General features: G+C 44.7%; 2 protein-coding genes across 4 annotated transcripts in view; one reads left to right on the top strand and one right to left on the bottom strand.

The window, feature by feature from the left end:
* Window positions 1-21000, top strand: part of LOC103788982 (uncharacterized) — an 870763-nt gene that overhangs the window by 205796 nt on the left and 643967 nt on the right. The window lies entirely within an intron of this gene.
* On the bottom strand, window positions 1072-6448 carry RPTN (repetin). Its single transcript, XM_035279833.3, has 2 exons — window positions 6273-6448; window positions 1072-5518 (listed from the first exon to the last, which is right to left on the bottom strand). The coding sequence occupies exons 1-2, from the start codon at window positions 6408-6410 to the stop codon at window positions 1871-1873; spliced, it is 3786 nt and encodes a 1261-aa protein (XP_035135724.3). The 5' UTR covers window positions 6411-6448; the 3' UTR covers window positions 1072-1870.

Below are 21000 nucleotides of genomic sequence, written 5' to 3'. Positions count from 1 at the left end.
TGATGTGTTGAACTCAATACTCCCAGGGGTTTATTTCTAATTTCTAATAATTCAGCTCTTATTGTTCTAGGCAGTAAATCCCTTATTGTTTAAAAGACCTAAAAAGGTTACTGTTTTATTCGTTGAGCCATAACTAAACAAGGAGTTCATTCAGTCTCTTGTTTGTCCCTGTGGTTTATATACAGTAGATGCCCAGTTAATGTCCAGTTGAATTTATTCCAAAGTCAGACTTATTTCTTCTACTTATTCAGAAACAGTGAGTACCACTAGACATCACTGCCTGTAGTAAGTGCTAAGCAGTACAAGTTTGAATAAGACATGGTCTTATTCCCAGTTTTGCAGGAGAGACACTTCCCGTAGAGAGTGGGCCAAATGACATAACAGAAGTGAGTGTGAACTTAGAGGAAGCAGAGTTTGGAGTGTCCAGAAAGTCTGCTTAGAATAGGTGATGTTTTAGTTGGGACCCAGAGGATGCCTAGGTTTTTGCCAGGCAGAAAATAGCTGGGAGGCAATCATGCTGATGAGATGGTATATTCAAAGGTATGAATTCATGAGAAAGCAAGTGTACTAAGAAAAGGCTAAGTCCTTGGTGTGGCTGGAGTATTGGACGCTCCTGGAAGGGGCCTTTCATGAGACTAGGCTGGGTAGGTCAACTGATCAGATGTGCCTATGTGCCACAATAAGGAATGTGAATTTTTTTCTCAAGTCACTGGGGAGCCACTGAGGAGAAGGACCATTAAGGCAGTGGAGATGGAGACACGAGAAGAGACTCAAAAGTTATGGGGTCGTAGAGTTGGGAAGACTCGATGACAATTTGAATGTGGTGGTGAGTGAGTGGTAAAGGTAAAATGTGACTCAGTAGGGGGAGAAGGAGCTAAAAATTATATTTAGATAAATTTCGTTTTGACTCTTTGTTATTTGTTCTGTACTGATTCTTATTTTTTTTCAGTGCCCAGGAACTCAGGAAACAAAGACATTTTAGAAGTCAAGAAATGAGGTCTTAGTTTTGGAAAATGTCTCAAAAGTGAAAAGAGCACAGCCCCACAGTGAAGAAAGAAAGCAGCCATCAAAGTCATTGCTCATCAATTATTTATTGGATATTTAAATACAATTCCATAGTCTGCACATAGATTATCTTGAAAGAGTTTTCAGGTCTTAGGAGCTATGGATTGACAATTTTGATGCCCTGGAATTTGCAAACATATGACATATTCTTTCTATTTTATATAATCAGAAACCATGAGGCATTGAGGTGGAATGGGTCTAGTCAGCTCTAATGGTAGGCACTGATGGACAGTGCCTCTGGTATGGAATGACAGCCTGGCATGGGACATGTAGTCAAGATCAGCGATGCACTCTGTGTTTCTGGCTCTCCTAGCAGCCTCGCGCTGAGTTTCTCTCTAGTCTAGATTATGAAGCTTGAAATTCCTTATGTTTAATCCACAGGAGCCAAAGCTCACCAAAACCTAGGTTTCCTCTCCTCAGTTGCAATGTAAATCTTCAGGATATCTTTTCTGTTTCTGAACTTTAGGGAGAAGTGTTCTGCCTTTCAATGATTCATTCAGGTCTCATCTACACAGAGGGCAAACCAGGACATTATTTAAATACCCAAATGATCAACATTAAGAAATGGTTGTCTCACCCAACTTACCACCTAGATTTTGCTGAATCAGAAAACCCTAGAATTGCTGCCCAAATAACTGAAAGCCCTCAAGTGAGTACTAGTCCTCAAAAACAACCTTGCAGGAAGATACAGGAGAGAACAGAGGGAAGAAATACATTCTCAACCTCTTAAATAGAATTAAAGATGAACTCAACATATAGGTTTCTTCTTCGGTTTGTGTTGCTTTATCTCTGGTGCTCACATAGACTAGTACCGATAGGATTTCTGCTCTTGCACATAGACATAGAGAGGGTTGGGAGCCATAGCTGCCTTGGAAGGGTGACCACGGTGTTCTCTGCCTTGGGGCTTCCCACTGCTCTGGGTTGGAAAGAAGGCTGGCTCAGTGTGTCTTCCCCATAAGCCCTGGCTCTGGTCGTCTTCATTTATGTAGAATTTTTCTCTGTTAGGACAGCTTCTCTGGGTCACTTGAGATTTTTGATTTTGAGATCCCTGATAGCTCTCTTTCTCCTCATAGTTTTGTCTATTCTGTTGTCGCTGACGGTTCTGCTCATCTTCGTGGGTTTGCCTGTCTCGTCTCTGACGGTTCTGCTCATCTTCGTGGGTTTGCCTGTCTCGTCTCTGACGGTTGTGCTCATCTTCGTGGGTTTGCCTGTCTCGTCTCTGACGGTTCTGCTCATCTTCGTGGGTTTGCCTGTCTCGTCTCTGACGGTTCTGCTCATCTTCGTGGGTTTGCCTGTCTCGTCTCTGACGGTTCTGCTCATCTTCGTGGGTTTGCCTGTCTCGTCTCTGACGGTTCTGCTCATCTTCGTGGGTTTGCCTGTCTCGTCTCTGACGGTTCTGCTCATCTTCGTGGGTTTGCCTGTCTCGTCTCTGACGGTTCTGCTCATCTTCGTGGGTTTGTCTGTCTCGTCTCTGACGGTTCTGCTCATCTTCGTGGGTTTGTCTGTCTTGCCTCTGATGGTTCTGCTCATCTTCGTGGGTTTGCCTGTCTCGTCTCTGATGGTTCTGCTCATCTTCGTGGGTTTGCCTGTCTCGTCTCTGACGGTTCTGCTCATCTTCGTGGGTTTGCCTGTCTCGTCTCTGATGGTTGTGCTCATCTTCGTGGGTTTGCCTGTCTCGTCTCTGACGGTTCTGCTCATCTTCGTGGGTTTGTCTGTCTCGTCTCTGACGGTTCTGCTCATCTTCATGGATTTGTCTGTCTCGTCTCTGATGGTTCTGCTCATCTTCATGGGTTTGCCTGTCTCGTCTCTGACGGTTCTGCTCATCTTCGTGGGTTTGCTTGTCTCTCCTCTGATGGTTCTGCTCTTCATGGGTTCGCCTGTCCTGTGTTCCACATGGACCTTCCTGACCCTCAGGGCTGTGTATATCCCAGTTTTGAGGACCCTGCTCTTGCTCTGCCCAGTGGCTCTGCCCCTCACCATGACTCTCTCTGGTCTGGGCCTGTCTGTGGCCCTGCTCACCACTGCACAATTGCCGGTCCCTCCCTCTGTGACAAAGTGGTCCTTCTTGTCGGATGTGTGCTAAGAGTTTGTGTTGGTGGTGTTGACTGTCCTCTTCAGGCTCCCACACCTGGTGGCCGATCTGCTGTGAGTCCCTAGACTGGAATCCCTGTCCCTGCTTTTGGTACACTTCCTGTCCTAGAGTCTGTTGACTTAGCCTCCCTGATCTTCCTGATTGCTCAACATAAGAGGCTTGTCTTGTTCCTTCAGTCTCTTGGAAGTACTTATTTTGCTCTTGTAGTTCCCCAATCTGTGATTGACCATACTGGGAACTCTGGCCTTGTCTGTCCATCTGGCCATAGTGGGAACTCTGGCCTTGTCTGTCTGGCTGACCATACTGGGAACTCTGGCCTTGTCTGTCCATCTGGCCATAGTGGGAACTCTGGCCTTGTCTGTCTGGCTGACCATACTGGGAACTCTGGCCTTGTCTGTCCATCTGGCCATAGTGGGAACTCTGGCCTTGTCTGTCTGGCTGACCATACTGGGAACTCTGGCCTTGTCTGTCCATCTGGCCATAGTGGGAACTCTGGCCTTGTCTGTCCGTCTGACCGTAGTGGGAACTCTGGCCTTGTCTGTCCGTCTGACCATAGTGGGAACTCTGGCCTTGTCTGTCCGTCTGACCATAGTGGGAACTCTGGCCTTGTCTGTCTGGCTGACCATAGTGGGAACTCTGGCCTTGTCTGTCCGTCTGACCATAGTGGGAACTCTGGCCTTGTCTGTCCGTCTGACCATAGTGGGAACTCTGGCCTTGTCTGTCCGTCTGACCATAGTGGGAACTCTGGCCTTGTCTGTCTGGCTGACCACCGAGGGAACTCTGGCCTTGTCTGTCCATCTGACTGTAGTGGGAACTCTGGCCTTGTCTGTCCGTCTGACCATAGTGGGAACTCTGGCCTTGTCTGTCCATTTGACCATAGTGGGAACTCTGGCCTTGTCTGTCTTTCTGACCGTGGTGGGAACTCTGGCCTTGTCTGTCCATCTGGCCATAGTGGGAACTCTGGCCTTGTCTGTCCGTCTGGCCGTAGTGGGAACTCTGGCCTTGTCTGTCCGTCTGACCGTAGTGGGAACTCTGGCCTTGTCTGTCCGTCTGACCGTAGTGGGAACTCTGGCCTTGTCTGTCCGTCTGACCGTAGTGGGAACTCTGGCCTTGTCTGTCCGTCTGACCGTAGTGGGAACTCTGGCCTTGTCTGTCCGTCTGACCGTAGTGGGAACTCTGGCCTTGTCTGTCCGTCTGACCGTAGTGGGAACTCTGGTCTTGTCTGTCTGTTTGACTACAGCCTGATTCCTGACCCAGCCTCCCAGACTGTCTATAATAGGAGCTTGATTTCTGTTGATTTGTCTGGTTCAAGCGAGAGTCTTGTCCAAGTGTTTCAGATTGTTGTGCAAGCCTTTCAGACTGACCATAATGAGAATCCTGAACTGGTTTTTCACACTGATTTAAGGCAAAGATATGTCCCTGCCGTTTAGCCTGGCCACTGCTGGATTTGTGACTCAGGCTTTCACCAGAGCTGGCATCTTGGCTTTGTCTTTCTGAGTGATCAAGGCTGTAATCCTTGTCTTGTCTCTCAGGCTGACTCTGGTGTGAATCTCTGCCTTGTCTCTCAGGCTGACCATGGTGGGAATCTCTGCCTTGTCTCTCAGGCTGACTGTGGTGTGACTCTCTGTCTTGTCTCTCAGGCTGACCATGGTGGGAATCTCTGCCTTGTCTCTCAGGCTGACCATGGTGTGACTCTCTGTCTTGTCTCTCAGGCTGACCATGGTGGGAATCTCTGCCTTGTCTCTCAGGCTGACCATGGTGGGAATCTCTGCCTTGTCTCTCAGGCTGACTGTGGTGTGACTCTCTGTCTTGTCTCTCAGGCTGACTGTGGTGTGATTCTCTGTCTTGTCTCTCAGGCTGACCATGGTGGGAATCTCTGCCTTGTCTCTCAGGCTGACTGTGGTGTGACTCTCTGTCTTGTCTCTCAGGCTGACCATGGTGGGAATCTCTGCCTTGTCTCTCAGGCTGACCATGGTGGGAATCTCTGTCTTGTCTCTCAGGCTGACTGTGGTGTGACTCTCTGTCTTGTCTCTCAGGCTGACCATAGTGAGAGTCCCTATCTTGTCTCTCAGACTGACTGTGGTGGGAGTTCTGCGTTTCTTTCTCAGGCCTCTGTCTGTGTTGTGGGACCTCGGGCCTCTGTCTGTCTGTGTTTCCTGGGAACTTATGGTCTCGTGCTCCCTCTTGTCCCCGTTCTTGCTGGGAGGTCCTACCTCTGCGTGACTTATTGTCTAGCTTACGATGGCAGGCTTGGACTAACTGGAACACCAACAAGAGGTACTCATGAAAATCAACATGTCCATCCCGGTCTCGATCTAAGAGGTCCAAGATGGTTTCCACAGTCTCTGGGTCATTTGGTCTCTGTGAGAAGAAAAAACAAAGAGCAAAATCAGATGCTGTCCTGTGTATACTAAGATGTGTATCAGTGTTCATGACCCAATCCATTCAATGCTGCATGTACCTCCCTAGGTTGAGAAGCCATTAATCTGAAGTGGCGCGGACTTGGCGCTAGTCTTTAATCAGTTGGCTGTCAGAACCCTGCTGGATCAATGGGAGCATGACCACAGGGAGGAGATACACTTATTTAAAATCAGCTCCATTAGTAATTAATTTGATTCATTTCAAAGTTATCCCATTCCATCACAGGCTGTATTCGAGTTGTTTACCTCCTTTTTTTTTTCTCACTGCCTGTGAGATCCTGAAAGGAGAGGAAGCTGCCTTTATTCATGTTTGTATCCCCTGTGCCTAGGGGCACAGAGCAGGTGCTCAGTGGCTCTTTATCGATTTGAATGAATGAATACATGAGAAGATGTGCGGATAGCACTAAAATATAGAACTCAAGGTATGAATCTCAGGTTTTCTTCTGAGAAACTATTTCCTGTTACCTTGAAGTTTGTATTCCCTCTTGTTCAAACTCAGATACAAGGGGTGTGTGTGTGTGTGTGTGTGTGTGTGTGTGTGTGTGTATACACTGGGAGAGGATTACTAAGAAGCTGCCTGAAACTTTTTTTGTTATAGGGTAAAGCATGACCAAATAAAACAAAGCATCCGATCCTGGTTCAGGCATCAGAGTTATTCACACGATTCCTTGGGGCTATGTGTCTGTGTGTCTTACCCGAAGGATGTCTCCAAACTCAGCGAAGAGCAGTTGCTTCAGCTCCTCCTTGCATAATAAGGCGCAGTCCCCATTCTCTGTGGCGTACTTGTGGAACACCTCTACCACATTGAGTATGCTATTCAGGAGTTGAGCCATTTCGACAAATACAGGTGAACCTAAAAGAAGAAACAAGATTTCTCCTGCCCTAGGATAATGACCAAGAGACAGCATTACCAGAGGGAAGTGATGCTTCTAAATCTGGAAAATAGTTTAGGAAGTGAGAGAACCCTTCCTTGCCCTGACTCACAGTCAGGGACCAAATATCATTGCTATGGTGGGAGATGGTGCAGACTTAGTTCCCCTGCTATAAAAAGGGGCAATTTCCTAAAAATCAATAGAAGCATGGCGGGTATTTTACTTATCCCATCCTCTACTCCAGTTAGGACTTGCTTGATTGAAACTCTCATATTAGAACAAACAGAAGGGAGGACAGGAAGCTCAGCAGAGGCAGGGCCGGAAGCCAGCATAGTAGGCCATAATTTTCTAATAACAACTAGCAAACTGAAGCGGGCACTAAATAGATCCCACTGATCAGCTTTCAGCCTTGTAACAAGCGTTCCGGAAGCAAGGAAGAAGGATGAAAGCCTGTCTCCATGGTCTAAGAAAGCTTTCTGGGAGGCTAAATTCCAGCAAATGCCTCTGGCCTGGATGATTTTGGGACATGCTTATAAAATGAAAATAATGACTATAAAAGCTGTTACAGATAAAAATAGCGAGTGGGTACATAGTCAAATTAAGGGGACAGATTGTAGGAGGTATATATAATCAGTTAGGTCCACATTGGCCGTGCCGAGAGAGTTGGGTCTTTGGGATCTGGATCTTAATTACATTTTTTTCTTGTGGCATGAAAAATCCCAGTGGGTTTATAGGCCTCCAAACTGAAGCCCCATCTGCAGAGCACACCGAACTGCCAAAAGCATACAGTGATGTCTGTAAGAATAAGTGATGAATAACAGATCACGTGGGACAAGCTGAGTTTGGTGCTGCAATTCATCACAATGAGACTGAAGCAATCCCGGGCCCACGGTCCAGAGCCTTGGCCCTAAACCATTAGGTCTTTCCTAGCTTGCACAAAAAGTAAACACTCCCCTGTGGGAAACTAAGCTATTCATCAATAGTTCTAGCCTTCAGTTTTGAGATACCTGGGACACATTGAAGCAAAGGCACTTGCATTTCACAGACACGGAAGTCGTCAACACCAGCTATCATTTGTATTCTCAGATAGAGCCAGAAAAAGGAAGCAGAAGGTACCCAAGTCTATTACCCACAGGAATTAGTCTCAGACCTCCCCGGCCTAGTGTATTATGTGACTCTTGAGAGCCCTGTAGATACTACCATTGCTCCCCCATGTGTGTCTTACCTGCTTGCGGAGGAAGGAGTAGAAGATTCAGGAGTCAGAGAGGATATTGGAGACCTGAAAGCTCATCCTATTTATAGGGGTTTTAATTATCCTACCATGCCATCCCAGGAGACACCCATTCTGTGGCAAAGCCTGAATCACTCGGGGCCCAGCCCAGTTCAGCCCAACTTGACCTCTCCCTCTGCAAACCGTTTGGTCTATTTACTTCCCCCACTTGCTCATGAACCTGTTTGTCACTAGAGTAGGTGACATTATTTAAGTTCCAGCCCCATTTAATTAGGAGAATGTGTGTGTGTGTGTGTGTGTGTGTGTGTGTGTGCATGTATGTGTGCTGTGAGGGTCCCAAAAGACAGAGGTGTTGGCTGAGTTCATCCTTAATATGTGTCACTTGCCAATGCTAATAGAGGGCAACAGTCAACTCGTACTGAAGAAGGATATCTATATGGTCATTTACAAACATATGTCAACATTGGAACTAGAGAGTCTATATTTGGCCAGAATATAGTTCCTGGAAAACATGTCTCTTAGACTAACCTTTTTCTTGTGCCAGTAGATATTTGGATATTAATGTGTTAACCTATGTTGAATTGCTATTATTTTTAATTTAATAGCTCCACGGACTATTTGGGAGAAATGGATACATGGTTAGTTTTGGGAATGAGGGGCGCTGATGGTGGAACTTCTACCACTTAAGCCTCCTAAGACTTACCACTAAAAAGTTTGAGTTGAGGGACAACATGGAAGTGTATGGTATCTGTGAGACAGAAATGCTGCTAGAGACCCAGACCTGTGTTCATTTCCCATCTCCATGCCCTTGGATTCCAGAAGACTGTCTCCAGCATGGGAGATTCTTAATAAATATTTTTGGGGTAAATGAATTATTGGATTATGGAAGCACTGGAGAATCTTATGTAAGGTGCAAAAGATTGTATACTCACCTGTATTTCTACGTTTGTCTCACATCTAGATCCCTGTTTGGACCTTTTCCTATGTATCCATCAACCAGTAGGTTATTAGTAATAACACTTGCTATTACTTAGCATGTGTTCAGGATTCTGCAAGGGAATCACAACAGTGTAGAAAGATTTTAGTTCACTCTGAATAAAGAAGCTTCACATAGAAAAATATTTTGAAGTCCAGGGATAGTACATGCTAAGTGCTAAGTATTAGAAACATAGGTGCCTGTGGTGTCCTCGTGGCTGGGCCTGGATATCCCTTAGGAGGTGAGTTTCATGTTATTCCTGAAAGGATTCAGGTGGGCAAAGAAGAAAGCAAAGAAATTCTGAGTGGGGAGAAGGGAAAAATCAAAGGTGCTAAGGTGAGAGTTTATATTTTGTGTTTGGATTCTAGTGAGCTGGTAAGTCTGGCTTGAGCAGAGGGATTTAGAAGAGTAGACTTAGAAAATTTTGGAACTGAAAGGGAAATCTAGTCTTAGCCTCTAAATTTTATAGATGAGGAAACTGCGATTCATCTAGATTGAGTGTATTTGCCAAGGGTTTCACCACTATGACTAAAGCCAGGCCTGGTATGTTTGTTTCCTCACTCTAGTCCAATATGCTTTCTGAGACATTCTCTGAGGCAGATATGGGGCCTACTTTAGGGTTTATTTTAATGAGAAAGGAGAAGCAGGGTTTTGGTCAGGAAAAATGACACATAATCAAAGCATCATTCAGAGAAGAATCTAATCGCTCTGTTGCAGGTGGTCAGATGTCTCAGTTTGTCTGGGACTAAGGAGTTTCCCAGGATATGAGACTTTCAGTGGGATAGTTCTGGGCAATCTGGACCGGGGTGGTCCCTCTAAACTCTGGTGTACAAGATGAATTTGAAAGAGGAGTGCTAAGCAGCGAGATCAGTTAGGAGTCTATTATATGGCCTGGGCGAGAAGTGACAAGGGCTTTGGCCTGGATGTGGTAGTTCAAAACTCTAGGAAGGTAGACGGATAATAGCAGAAATAAAGGAGGGGGTTTGGGGACAGATTAGATGAGGGACAGGGAAGGTGTATCATTAGGTGAGACTCCAAGTCTAGATAACTAGAAGAACTGTGGTACACTGAAGAAATGTAACTTCTAACGGGCCACTCACTGGCCTAAGATCCAGTGCCTCTGTTGGCATTTCCCAGGCCCTCTGCCTTTTGTAGTCTTGTTATCCTCCCTCCAGCTGGCATTCTTGGCTGTCTGGGGTCTCCCAGCACGGGTCAGGACTTTCCTAAGTCTGTTCGTAAATTCTGAGAGTTGGGTCACATTAAGGTTCTCTTCCTGCTTTTGCATCTCTACTTAGTGCTCTTCAGTTATGTCTCTTCTCACCTGTTAGAATAAAAGACCTAGAGAAGATTTGGTTGTCCCAGAGGCAGATAAGAGGAGTGGGGGTTGGGATGGGCAGGGGTGAAGACAATAGCCATCATGACACAGAACAACAATGCTGTGTCCGCCTTTCTTTTGGCATGTTCCATGGTTCCCTAGCAACTGTTTCTTTTGGTTCCATGGGCAATTCTCTTTGTTTGATGCTGCAGTGACAGAAAGATTATGTTCTTAAGTGTAGGATCTGCTGTGTGTTCATTCATTTAACACTTAACACATTCTGACAGAATGGGCAGAGAACTGTATTGATGAGCTAGTCAGTCAATCAATTTGTGAGCATACAGAGGTCACCCTTTTGTGGGCACTGAGATAAAATATAGTCTTTGTCCTTAAAAACTTTCAGTGTCGCTGGGCGCGGTGGCTCACACCTGTAATCCCAGCACTTTGGGAGGCCGAGGTGGGTGGATCACAAGGTCAAGAGATCGAGACCATCCTGGTCAACACGGTGAAACCCCGTCTCTACTAAAAATACAAAAAATTAGCTGGGCATGGTGGCGCGTGCCTGTAATCCCAGCTACTCAGGAGGCTGAGGCAGGAGAATTGCCTGAACCCAGGAGGCAGAGGTTGCGGTGAGCCGAGATCGCGCCATTGCACTCCAGCCTGGGTAACAAGAGTGAAACTCCATCTCAATTAAAAAAAAAAAAAAACTTTCAGTGTCACTGGGATTGAAAGTTCAGTCTCACTGAGATACATAAGATCCTTCTCTGTGGTTTAAATTGCTTCACAGGTATTACTGTCATCAATAGGGTAGAGAGGGGTTGACTAGAGGGAAGAATGGGGAAGCCACAGGGGCTAGAAATAAAACACATTTGGAGGAAGCACCAAATGTGACCTTTGTTTCTTTATCTGTAAAAGGATAGGGTTGGAGCTTTCTTTTGGCATTGGCATTCTGAGATTCTGTAATGCCAGTCTTAAGGTTGGCAGTGGCTGTAGGGGTAATATTTAAGCCTGGCTCTATTCAGAAATTTGATAAAGGCCTCAGAACTTTGTGCTTCTCAGTCTTTCTCTGTGGAAAATGGAGGAAGCAGTTGTGGGTGTTCTGTTTCTCATGAACATTTATACATTGTATGAGGATATACCCTATTTTTAAAAATTATTTTTCACTGTGTTTTGCTGCTTTAAAAGCAGTCATGTTGTAGTGTGACCTTTGGTCTCAAAGGCAAGATGTTTTTAAGCTACAATTTATTGAAGTTTTAATGTGTGCTATGCTCTGCATTAAGCATTTTCAATATATTATCTCCTTAAAATAATTTCAATCTCTACTGCATATTCCATGAGTGTATGTGAAGGTTTATTACATGGGCATACTGCTTGGTGCTGAGCTTTGGGATATGAATGAGCCCACTGCCCAGACAGTGAGAATAGTACCCAATAGTTTTTCAACCTTTTCTCCCCTTCTTCCCCCTTCTAGTAGTCCCCAGTGTCTGTTGCTGTCATTGTTATGTCCCTGAGTACCCAAAGTTTAGCCTCCACTTATAAGTGAGAATATGTGGTATTTGGTTTTCTGCTCCTGTGTTAATTTGCTTAGGATAATGGCCTCCAGCTGCATCCTGTGCACCTGACAAAGTCTAATATTCCAAATCTATAAGCAACTTATTATCTTGTTTAATTCCCACCACAATTCCATGAGGCTGAGAATATTGTTTTCATTTTTTCAAACAAGGACACTGGGGCTCAGAGAAGAATAAATAACTCACTTGAGGACACACAGCCAGCATCTGGTTGAGCTGAGGTTTGAACCCATGTCTTCCTGATTCCAAAGCCCTTGTTGGCAACCCCTGTGTTATGTTGCCTCTTTTAGAACAGGACTGGTGATTACTCCCTCACTGATGAGAGAAATAACTTTCCACATAGACCAAAGTGAGTAAGAACAAGTAGCTTCCTTATGACATGCTGTGAAGGAATCTGACCTTGAAATGAGAATCTCCTGACCCTTAACCAATCAAACATATATTATTTTCCTATGCTTCTCCAGAACTTAGATGGCTTCAATACTAATGGATCTTGTCATGTATTTGGGGAGATAAGACAGATGCTTCTATTTACAGAAACAAAACCTGCAGAGAAAAAAAAAATCCCCTTTTGTCTTTACAGTTGACAGCTCAGGCACTGGTTTGGCTGAGACTGAAGACGTTCCACTTGCTGCCTATTCCCTGCAGTCCTTGCTACTATTGTAACCCTTAGGAAAGGCTTACATCTGTCCATCTCCCTTTGGATGCAGATGTGCCTAGTGGGGTGTGGCAGGTACCACTTTGAGCTAATGGAGTTTTCAGGGAGTCTCCTTGTCATATTTTGGCCAAATCATTAAGGATAATTATCATGGACTTCCTTTTTCCTTCTTTTGAGATGTTGGGTGTCTACTGAGATGAATCCTACAGGATTCAGAGGATGGCTGTTGTATTACAAAGGAAGATCTCTGTGTAAGGCTGGGGCAGGCACTTTTTCCTGCTTAGCCCTTTGGCGTTAAGCAGGTGGATAAACTGCAGATAGGGTAAAGGAACACCTTCCCCTGGAGAGGAGCACGACTAATTAATAGACATAGAACCCTTTGAGATCTCTTGATATTGAAAGGTCATTTATTATCATCTGCACAAAGAAGTTTCTATTTGAAAATTTTTTTGCAGGTGAATTACCGTCCTGTTAATTATAGGCCCTTTCCTTTTTAATAACATCTGTGGGAGTCAGTGGTTTCTGAAGGTAACTCTGATATCAGCGATATTTTTATTTTGTCAGAAAATGTGTTCTGAGCCAAAGGAAAGAAGCTTAGGTTGCCTGGGGATTGAGTGCGCAGGTTTCAGTCTGGAGCTGTGCTCCTCCTTCCCGGCTTGCAGCCAGCCCTTTCTTCTACTGCAGGCTTTTGTTTTTTGGATATAGGAGCCACCGTCGCTCCCTTCCCCAACATCGCATACCATATCTTCTCCACAAAGAAATGAGCCAGCAAGTGTCAGAGATCACTGTTAACACAGCCCGTGGAATTTTAGCACATGGTTAACAAGTCAAAACCGATATCTTCAAAGTGGCCAGCCATGGCAGAATTTGGATCATTCAGGTCAGGTTTCTGAGTTTCTTCTTATTCTTTTAGTTAAAGAGCTTTAATGAAATATAATTCACATACCGTGCAATTCACTCATTTAAAGTGTACGATTCAATGCTATCTAGTATTGTTCACCTATTGCCAAGATCCTTCTGAAAGAAATTCTGTGTCCATTAGCAGTCATCTGCCATTCTGCCCTCTTCCAGCCCCTGGCAGCCACTAATCTGCTCTCCGTCTCTATGGATTTGCCTGTTCTAGATATTTAATGCAAGTGGAATCATACGATATGTGCCCTCTTTTTTTGGACTAGCTTATTTCGCATAACACAGTGTGTTTAAGGTTCACGTATGTTGAGGCAGGCTTAGCACTTCTTTCCCTTTAAGTGTGAATAGACCGTGTACCACATTTTGCTTATGCATTCATCCACTGGTGGCCTTTTGGGCTGTTTCCTCCTTCTGCTGTTTGAATCACGCTGCTGTGAACATTCATGAGCAGATTTTTGTGTGGATGTGTTTTCAGGCCTCTGCAACTGGGGTGGAGTTGCGGGGTCACGTGGTAACTCTATGTTTAATTATTTGAGGAACTACCAAACCATTTTGAGTTGCTTTTGAGAGCAGGGTGGTTGGTTTAAAAGGCTTGACATGAGGATGCCAACAGGCTAAACCTGCCCGGCCGACACACAGCTGGGCAAAGGCGAGGGTTGTGGAGTTGAACTGTGGTTCTGGACCTCCCAGGGGTCTTGTGCAATCTTAGGACCCAGCAGCTACCAGAAAACCCACAGTAGCAGCCACTTGATGAAGGTCTGTTGACTAAAGGAATGCATGTGTCCTGAGTTAAAGTGGGAGTGGAGGAAGTGGGGTAGGGAAGATAGGTGAAGAGCTTTGTAATCTGAGATGTTCCCACTGTATTTTAGGCATTCTTATGATTCCTTCAGTGTTTCCAGTTCTCTCACTGCTCCCCTCCCAGGTCAGTTCTATCAGAACAGGAAGAGGTGAATTTAGGGAAGATGGTATGTGGAAGCCAAAGTTCAGGCATTTGCCTGTTCCCCTTTCGAGAACAGTCAGGTCTCCTCCTGATTTTCCTTGCAGCCCTTCCTGGCCTTTCCTCTCCCTGGTGCTCCAGAGAGCCCTTGAATTGAGACTTGGAAGCCCTCGCTTCTCTTCAGGGCCCTGAATGTACTTTCATTGTGAACTTGGGGAAGATGCTTCCATTTTGTGACTTTATTTCCCCCTTTATCTACAAAACGAGGAAGGAGTCTGAAGTGACAGCTGATGAACTGGATGACTTCCTTCTCTGCAAGTCCGTGCCTCCAGAGGTCTCTTGTGCTCTGCGACTCTGTACAAACTTGTTTCATGTTCCTCTCCCTTCCTCATCTTTATTCCTGCTGCCTCTCAGGAGACGTCCTGGTTACTATTTGCTTGGACTTTTGTGTAACTATCAACTCTCAAGATTCCTGCCTCCAATCTTCCTTTCTAATTTATTTTCCACACTATTCTCAGCGGAATTATCTCTTCTCAAGAAGGATTATCATGTCCTTTAAGAATAAAGGTTTATAGTCTTACATAAGAATCGGGTCCCAAAACTTTATCATGTTATTCAAGGCCTTCCATGGCAAGCAGATGTGTTTGGTGATGTATTGTTACTTTTTTCCAACCACACTGGATTTCTCGATGTTCTCTAAGTCAATCCTCCATTTTCTCTTGTTTCTGTTTTATTCACTTGGCTTCTTCTTCCTGGATCCCGTTCTCCCTGTCTTCTATCAAAATTCTAACCATGTAAATACATTTAAATATTTACCTTTCCTATGAAAACATTTCTGAGTCTTCCTAGTCAGACTCTCTCTTCCCCCATCCTCTTTAGTCCTCTTACGGTGTTCATAATGTTCTATTTTGTATCCTTATAGATGGCTGGGTCTCTCCCTGCCTATCTCACTGGACTTGAGCTCTATTGTTAATAGTGGAGGGTGTCCAGGTTCTTGGTATCTTTAACAAAACTGGACAAAATGCATAAACAAAGCAAGGAAGGAAAGAAGGGATTTATTGAAATGAAAGTACACTTCACAGTGTGGGAGCAGGCCTGAGCATAGGGGCTCAAAGGTCCCGTTACAGAATTTTTGGGAGTTCAGTACCCTCTATTGGGATATGCTCTATGTAAATGAAGAGGATGAAGTAAAGTTACAAAGTCATTTGCTTGATGTGTGCCCTATGGAGAGGATATTTCCTCTCATAGCGGAAGTGTGAATCGGCCTTATGTTCCCTGCCTCCAGACCGTATTTTTCTGCCTCACTATGAAAGACAGATTTCTCCTCCTTCCTCTCTCTGTCTCCTATAAGCTCTCTTTGTTGTTATCAAGGTAGGTGTTCTTTAAATGTGAGACTGACTAGCTCTCTCTAGCTCTGATGCCTGTGGTAGACTGAGATTCTAAAGCATACAACTAGGCTCTTATTTCATGTGGCTCTTTAGCACTTTCTGTTGTTACCTATTTATAATTCTTGCCTCTGAATTAGATGACGAATTCTCTGAGGGAAGAGGCCTTGATTTCGCCTCCTGATTCTCCCATGAGCCCTGCCATAGTGCTGGGACTCCAGTGGGTGGCTGAACTGGAATGATGTTTTATCTCTGCAAGTCTGTGCCCCCTGAGCAGTGTTCATTTGGGATTTAGAACTTATTTGCGATTTGTTGGCTCTTGGAAATAAAAAGAATAAAGTGTGAAAATTCTAGGGCCTTACAGAGTATGGGGCAGGAAGATGATGTTGGTAGATGAGCCAGTAGTGGGCTGTGATAGTTTCAGGAGGTTTGGGAGATGGCTGCTGGTGTCTTGAAGAGTTTACATGCAGAAATAATGAAGGAACTGCTTTAGTTTCTCCAAAAATATCTGGATGCTAAGATTTCCAGGCCAAACTGAGAGGTGGGACCTGAGACACAGCCTAAGAGCCCCAGCTCTCACTCAGCAGGGAAGCTGAATGCATGTGCGATACTGGTCATATGTACAGGGAGCAGCAGGCAAGTTGAAAGCAGTGATTGGTCAGAAGCGGATTCGTTAGGGCTTCTGGAGGTCATCTTTCCCTGCTTCTGACCCAGGTAGGTCAGTGCCCAGTCCATTCTTTGTAGGTGTCAATTCAAAGTCTCCCCAGAGGAGCAGACGGCCAGCTGTCCCCAAGAAGCTCATGCCTGTGTCTTATTCCCTTAGCTGTCAGGCATAGTAGGATGCCAGATCCAGGTCCTGAGAGAGCAGGGAGACAAAATCAGGTAATGCCACAGAGCCTTCATGAAAGATTGAGTCAGGAAAGTAATCCTGATGAGGTCTTTGCCGGCAAAACACAGCAAGAGTATTAGGCTACTAGGGGATGGCATAGGGGCTTTGGTGGAAATTACCTGGGACTGGGGAAGGGTGGTGCCCCCAGTCCTTTGTGATATATTGCCTGGTCTCATAAGTGGAAGCAGTTGATGCTTGTATAATACATATACTTGTCTTATCCACCTAGCAAACTCTCAGCTTAGTCAAGAAACAAGAAGATAGAATTGAGGGGTTGGAAGTCAAGTAAGAGTTTTCTTCACTGGTTACCTGGTTCATTCATTCACTTATTCGTTTATCTTCTTGACAAATGCTTGGTGAGGAAGACAGAGCTGTTAACAGTCAAAAGGATTCTGGGAAGAGATTATGACAAAGCTGCGGCCAGGCTGGAATAAGAGCAAAACTTCACCGTGATCAATTCTTCTTGCACAGTAGGACGAGCCCAGACAAGTGCTCTCTCTTCTGCTGCTCTTGCCCTTAATGCTTACGCCACAGCAGCTTCACACCCTTCTACATGCCTGAGTCATGACTTGGCACCATTACCACACCACTTTGCCATGGGAATTCTGCCCAATCATCCTCCTTTAATCTTCGATCTCTTTACTGTGGTCACAGGTGCTCCACATGGCCCCAGTCACCCCTCAGGAAAGAAATCATTAGCTTTGTGCAGCATCAGAATTAGCAGCACCTTCCTGTCCCAGGAGAATAAAGGAGGGGAGGATGGCACAGTTCAGGGCTTAGGGGAGGACAGGGAGAAAAAGTGGCAGCAAAGGGAGAGGCCCAGGCAGGATTTTGTTGTGACATGTTACCTGGGCTGCTCCTGCTGTGTGCAAGAGAAGAGGCTGAGAGTCCCCTCTGAAGGGTGTTCTGGAGCCCGTCTCTGTGCCATGAGGAGCTGGGCTGTTGAAGGTGAGTGCAAGGAGTTTCCTTGTCATCTCAAGCCTCTCAGACTCCATCGTACTGTTTCAAGTACCCAGAGCCTTCCTGCCTTTGAAAAGGGAAAAATTATCTCAGGAGAGAGAGTGTGATTTTTGCAAGGTTATGCAGGGTCACACAAGAATTCAAATTTCCTAATACAAGCATATGACATGTGGACTTGTCCCAAGACTCTGTGTTCTACATTTTCCTGTCACATTTACGGATCCAGTCCAAGGCAGAGAGAAGATGAGTATGAGTCAGACTGATCAGCGTGGGAATCCCAGTTCTGCTCAGATTGTTGTAGAAATCAAATGAGCTCGAGTATGTGAGTGCCTAGCCTAGTACCTGGCTCAGGGAGTTATGCAGGCAGTATGTTGCTCCCCTTCCCTTCCAAGGTGGCCTGGCTGTAATCTCCTTTCTGGAAACTCACTGAGCATCAGCGGTCCTGACCTCCTTGGGCACATTCCTGAGGTTATTTAGGCCTCCATTTATAGGATGTGTCAGGAGCTCAAGTACTTTATGAACAGAGATTAATTGCTCTTATGATTTAATACATTGGCCACCCACAGTGGTGAGATGCTCCCAGAACTTCCCTATTTGAGAAACAATGAAGGAACTTTGTGAGGCTAATAAGATTTGTGCTGTTAATTTAAGTCTTGAGAATGTGGACTACAGAGAGTTAAACATTTTATAGAATTTGTTTAAAGCTACACTCTTACCTTTGCTTTAACCTGGCCTTTCACAGTACATTCCCATGGCCACCTAGCACCATGGGTAAGGCTCTCATCAAACGCTTCTTGGAGAGCAAGGCACCTTACAGAAGAGGAGGTGGGCAATTTCCACAATGGAAGGACTATGAATCGGGTGGGAAAAAGACAGGGAAGCAGGGGAAGATCATTTCCATTATTTGTTCAGAGGTGATTTTGGGTGAACGTCTCTCTTTAGTCCATAATGGGCAGGGAACTGATATGAATTTCAAATGTGGGCAAATGCAAAATAATCTATTTAGTAAGAAATACAGTGTGAAGTACATGAAACTGCATGGTCAGGAAGAGAAGTTGAATCTGGGGTCAGAAGAACTGGTTTCTATTCCTGGTTTTGCAAACCGTCATCAAACTTGAAGGACTCATTCTGAGGCAGAAAATGAATAAATCATTAGCTTCATGAAGCATCAGAATCAGCAGCTTCACCTGCCTTTGAAGTACAGAGGCCTTGAAGTAAGAGATTCTTTGTCATCACCTTCTAGTTACCTTTTTCTAACGTTTCAAAATTACTTCTTACTTAAGGGTTTTGGAGGCCAAAACCCTTCCTGTCCCAGGAGAAGAGGGAAGGGAGGACAGTGGAGAAAAAGTGAGAAGGGAGACTGACAGACAGGGCAATGCTTGTATACTAAACACTGTATACTCAAGTAGATGCTAACCTGCTCTGCAATCTGTATATGCTGAGTCATCTGTAATTCACTCACTCACTTGTTAACTCTTACATTTTCAGCAATAACTAGTCCTGTGCCCCCTGGTACGGGTGGGCCAGTCTCTAATACCAGATCAGCAGCTTCAGCTTCATCCGGAGTCCTTCCTTTGAAAAACCAGCTTTTGCTTGATTTTATAATAGGATCTTGATCTCATGTTGGTGTCTCTACCTCAGTCTTCCCAGGATGCAGGAATTCTTGTCCATAATATCAGGCCAATATTTTTGTTGTAGACTTATTTCAACAAAACTAATATCCACCTTTTTTCTTTCTATTATTCAGTAAATGCCCATTTTAAAATGTGAACATACAAGATATTAGCCTTTACAGGACCTCTTATCTGTCACAGCATGGAGTTTTCGTGACAACTAAGAGCTGAGAACTCTGCTGGCACATAGTAGGCACTCAAGACAGGTTAGCTGCCTTCAGTATTATTTTTCTGTATGTAGATGTCTTAGCATGATGCTTCCCATGTGGTTACTTAATACATAGTCGCATTTATAATAGTAATAATCACAATAATTAATATTACTACTGAAACCTACCCAAATCATCCATATGGAACACTGGGCTCTGACCCAGGAAGGGGGGCCCAGGAATTACTGTGCTGCCTGTTGAGCACGTGCTTTAGTGTGCACATCTGTCTGCCAGCCTCATGGCTGTGTCTGCCTGCACTGTGTTGCCACCTCCTGCGCAGCACTCGTCCTCTGTGCTGCTCTCCTGGCTTGCCTTGCCTCCATGCAGAACTATGCCCTTCCTAAGTGCTCCACTGGTGATTTAGACATGTTTGTTTTTCTAGCTCATAGCTCAGCTCTTAACTTACAGCATGCCCTGGGAAATGCCTTAGGGTGAATAACTTAAAAAGGAGAACCGAATGATGGATACCACTGAAATGTGGACTGCAAATGAAACAAAAACACTCTTAGCTGCCCTCGCTCTAGAGCCAGACTGCCTGGGTTTGAATGTTGGCTCTGGTGCTTATGAGCTGGATGAGCCTTTAGAGTGACTGGCACGTAGTAAGCCTTCAGTGAATGTAAACTATGATTATTTTTATTATCATCATTATAAAAAGTCTTCAGTGGACTGGCTTCTAAAGTACTGGACACAGTTTTGGCCTCCAAAATCCTTAAGTAAGAAGTAATTTTGAAACATTAGAAAAAGGTAACTAGAAGGTGATGACAAAGAATCTCTTACTTCAAGGCCTCTGTACTTGCTGTTTATACCTTCATAAATACTGTTCCCTCAGTCACATGGTTAAATTCTTCATTTAATTCAAGAATCTACTCAAGCGTCACCTCATCAGAAAAATTCCTGGTCATTCTGTAAATAGCAAACTTTTCCCACCATCATTATTTTCTAATTATTACTCTGCTTTATTTTTCTCCTCGGCACTCACTACTGTCACCTGAATTAGTACATATTTGTTCATTTATTATCTTTTTCCCCCATTAGAAAGTAAGCACCTTGTAGCCTCAGTGCCTGGCATGGTAGGTGCTCTGGCTTGGTGGGTAAATGCTTGTGGATAGGATTGAGTGGCCAAAGTAAGTCTCTTCATTTAGGGAGAATGACAGCAGAGAAGAGTTAAGTGCAAGACTATAAGATCGAGAAAGGCCTGTATTATATGAACATAGTTATACTCACAATGACCTAAAATACTAGAATAAGGAAGTCCCCATCTTTTTAAGGCTTGAGATAGGTAAGATCAAGACAAAAAATAGGAAGTTTTGTTTTACGCAACAGGGCATATTAGGGGAATTCCTTGATCCAAGAAGTGGTGCCTTGTGAAAAACAAGAATTTGTTCATAGATTTCTGGAAGGTCTGGGTTCCTCTCTAGCCATTTAGCACTGGGGGTTTCCTTCACCTTCTTGCATTGTGTTCCTGGGGCCTCAGTTAAAGGCAGGTTCTTGTATGAATACACATGGGCTGGTGTCAAATTGGCCATTTTGGATGTTTCTATGAATCTACAGAATGAGAGAGAGAAGTGAGAGGGCAAAGAATGGAGGTTGTTGAGAGCAAAGAGGAGGAATGAAAGGTTGGAAAGAGACTAAGCAGAGAATAAAGGTTTGGTACTTCCCCTGGGTCTTTAGGAGGGGGAGACACAGGAAAGAAATCGTGGAGGAAGTGTTTGCATTGCAAAAGTTGGGAGGACTACCACAGACCTTGGGTTAGAAAGGGTCATCCATTCTATGGTTTGTCCATTTAACAAATGTTCATTGATAACCTACTATGTATCAGACACTCTTCTAGAGATGAA

The sequence above is a fragment of the Callithrix jacchus genome, chromosome 18, assembly GCF_049354715.1.
Source record: "Callithrix jacchus isolate 240 chromosome 18, calJac240_pri, whole genome shotgun sequence".
Classification (NCBI taxonomy): domain Eukaryota; kingdom Metazoa; phylum Chordata; class Mammalia; order Primates; family Cebidae; genus Callithrix; species Callithrix jacchus.
This window is presented reverse-complemented; position numbering and strand designations above follow the sequence as displayed.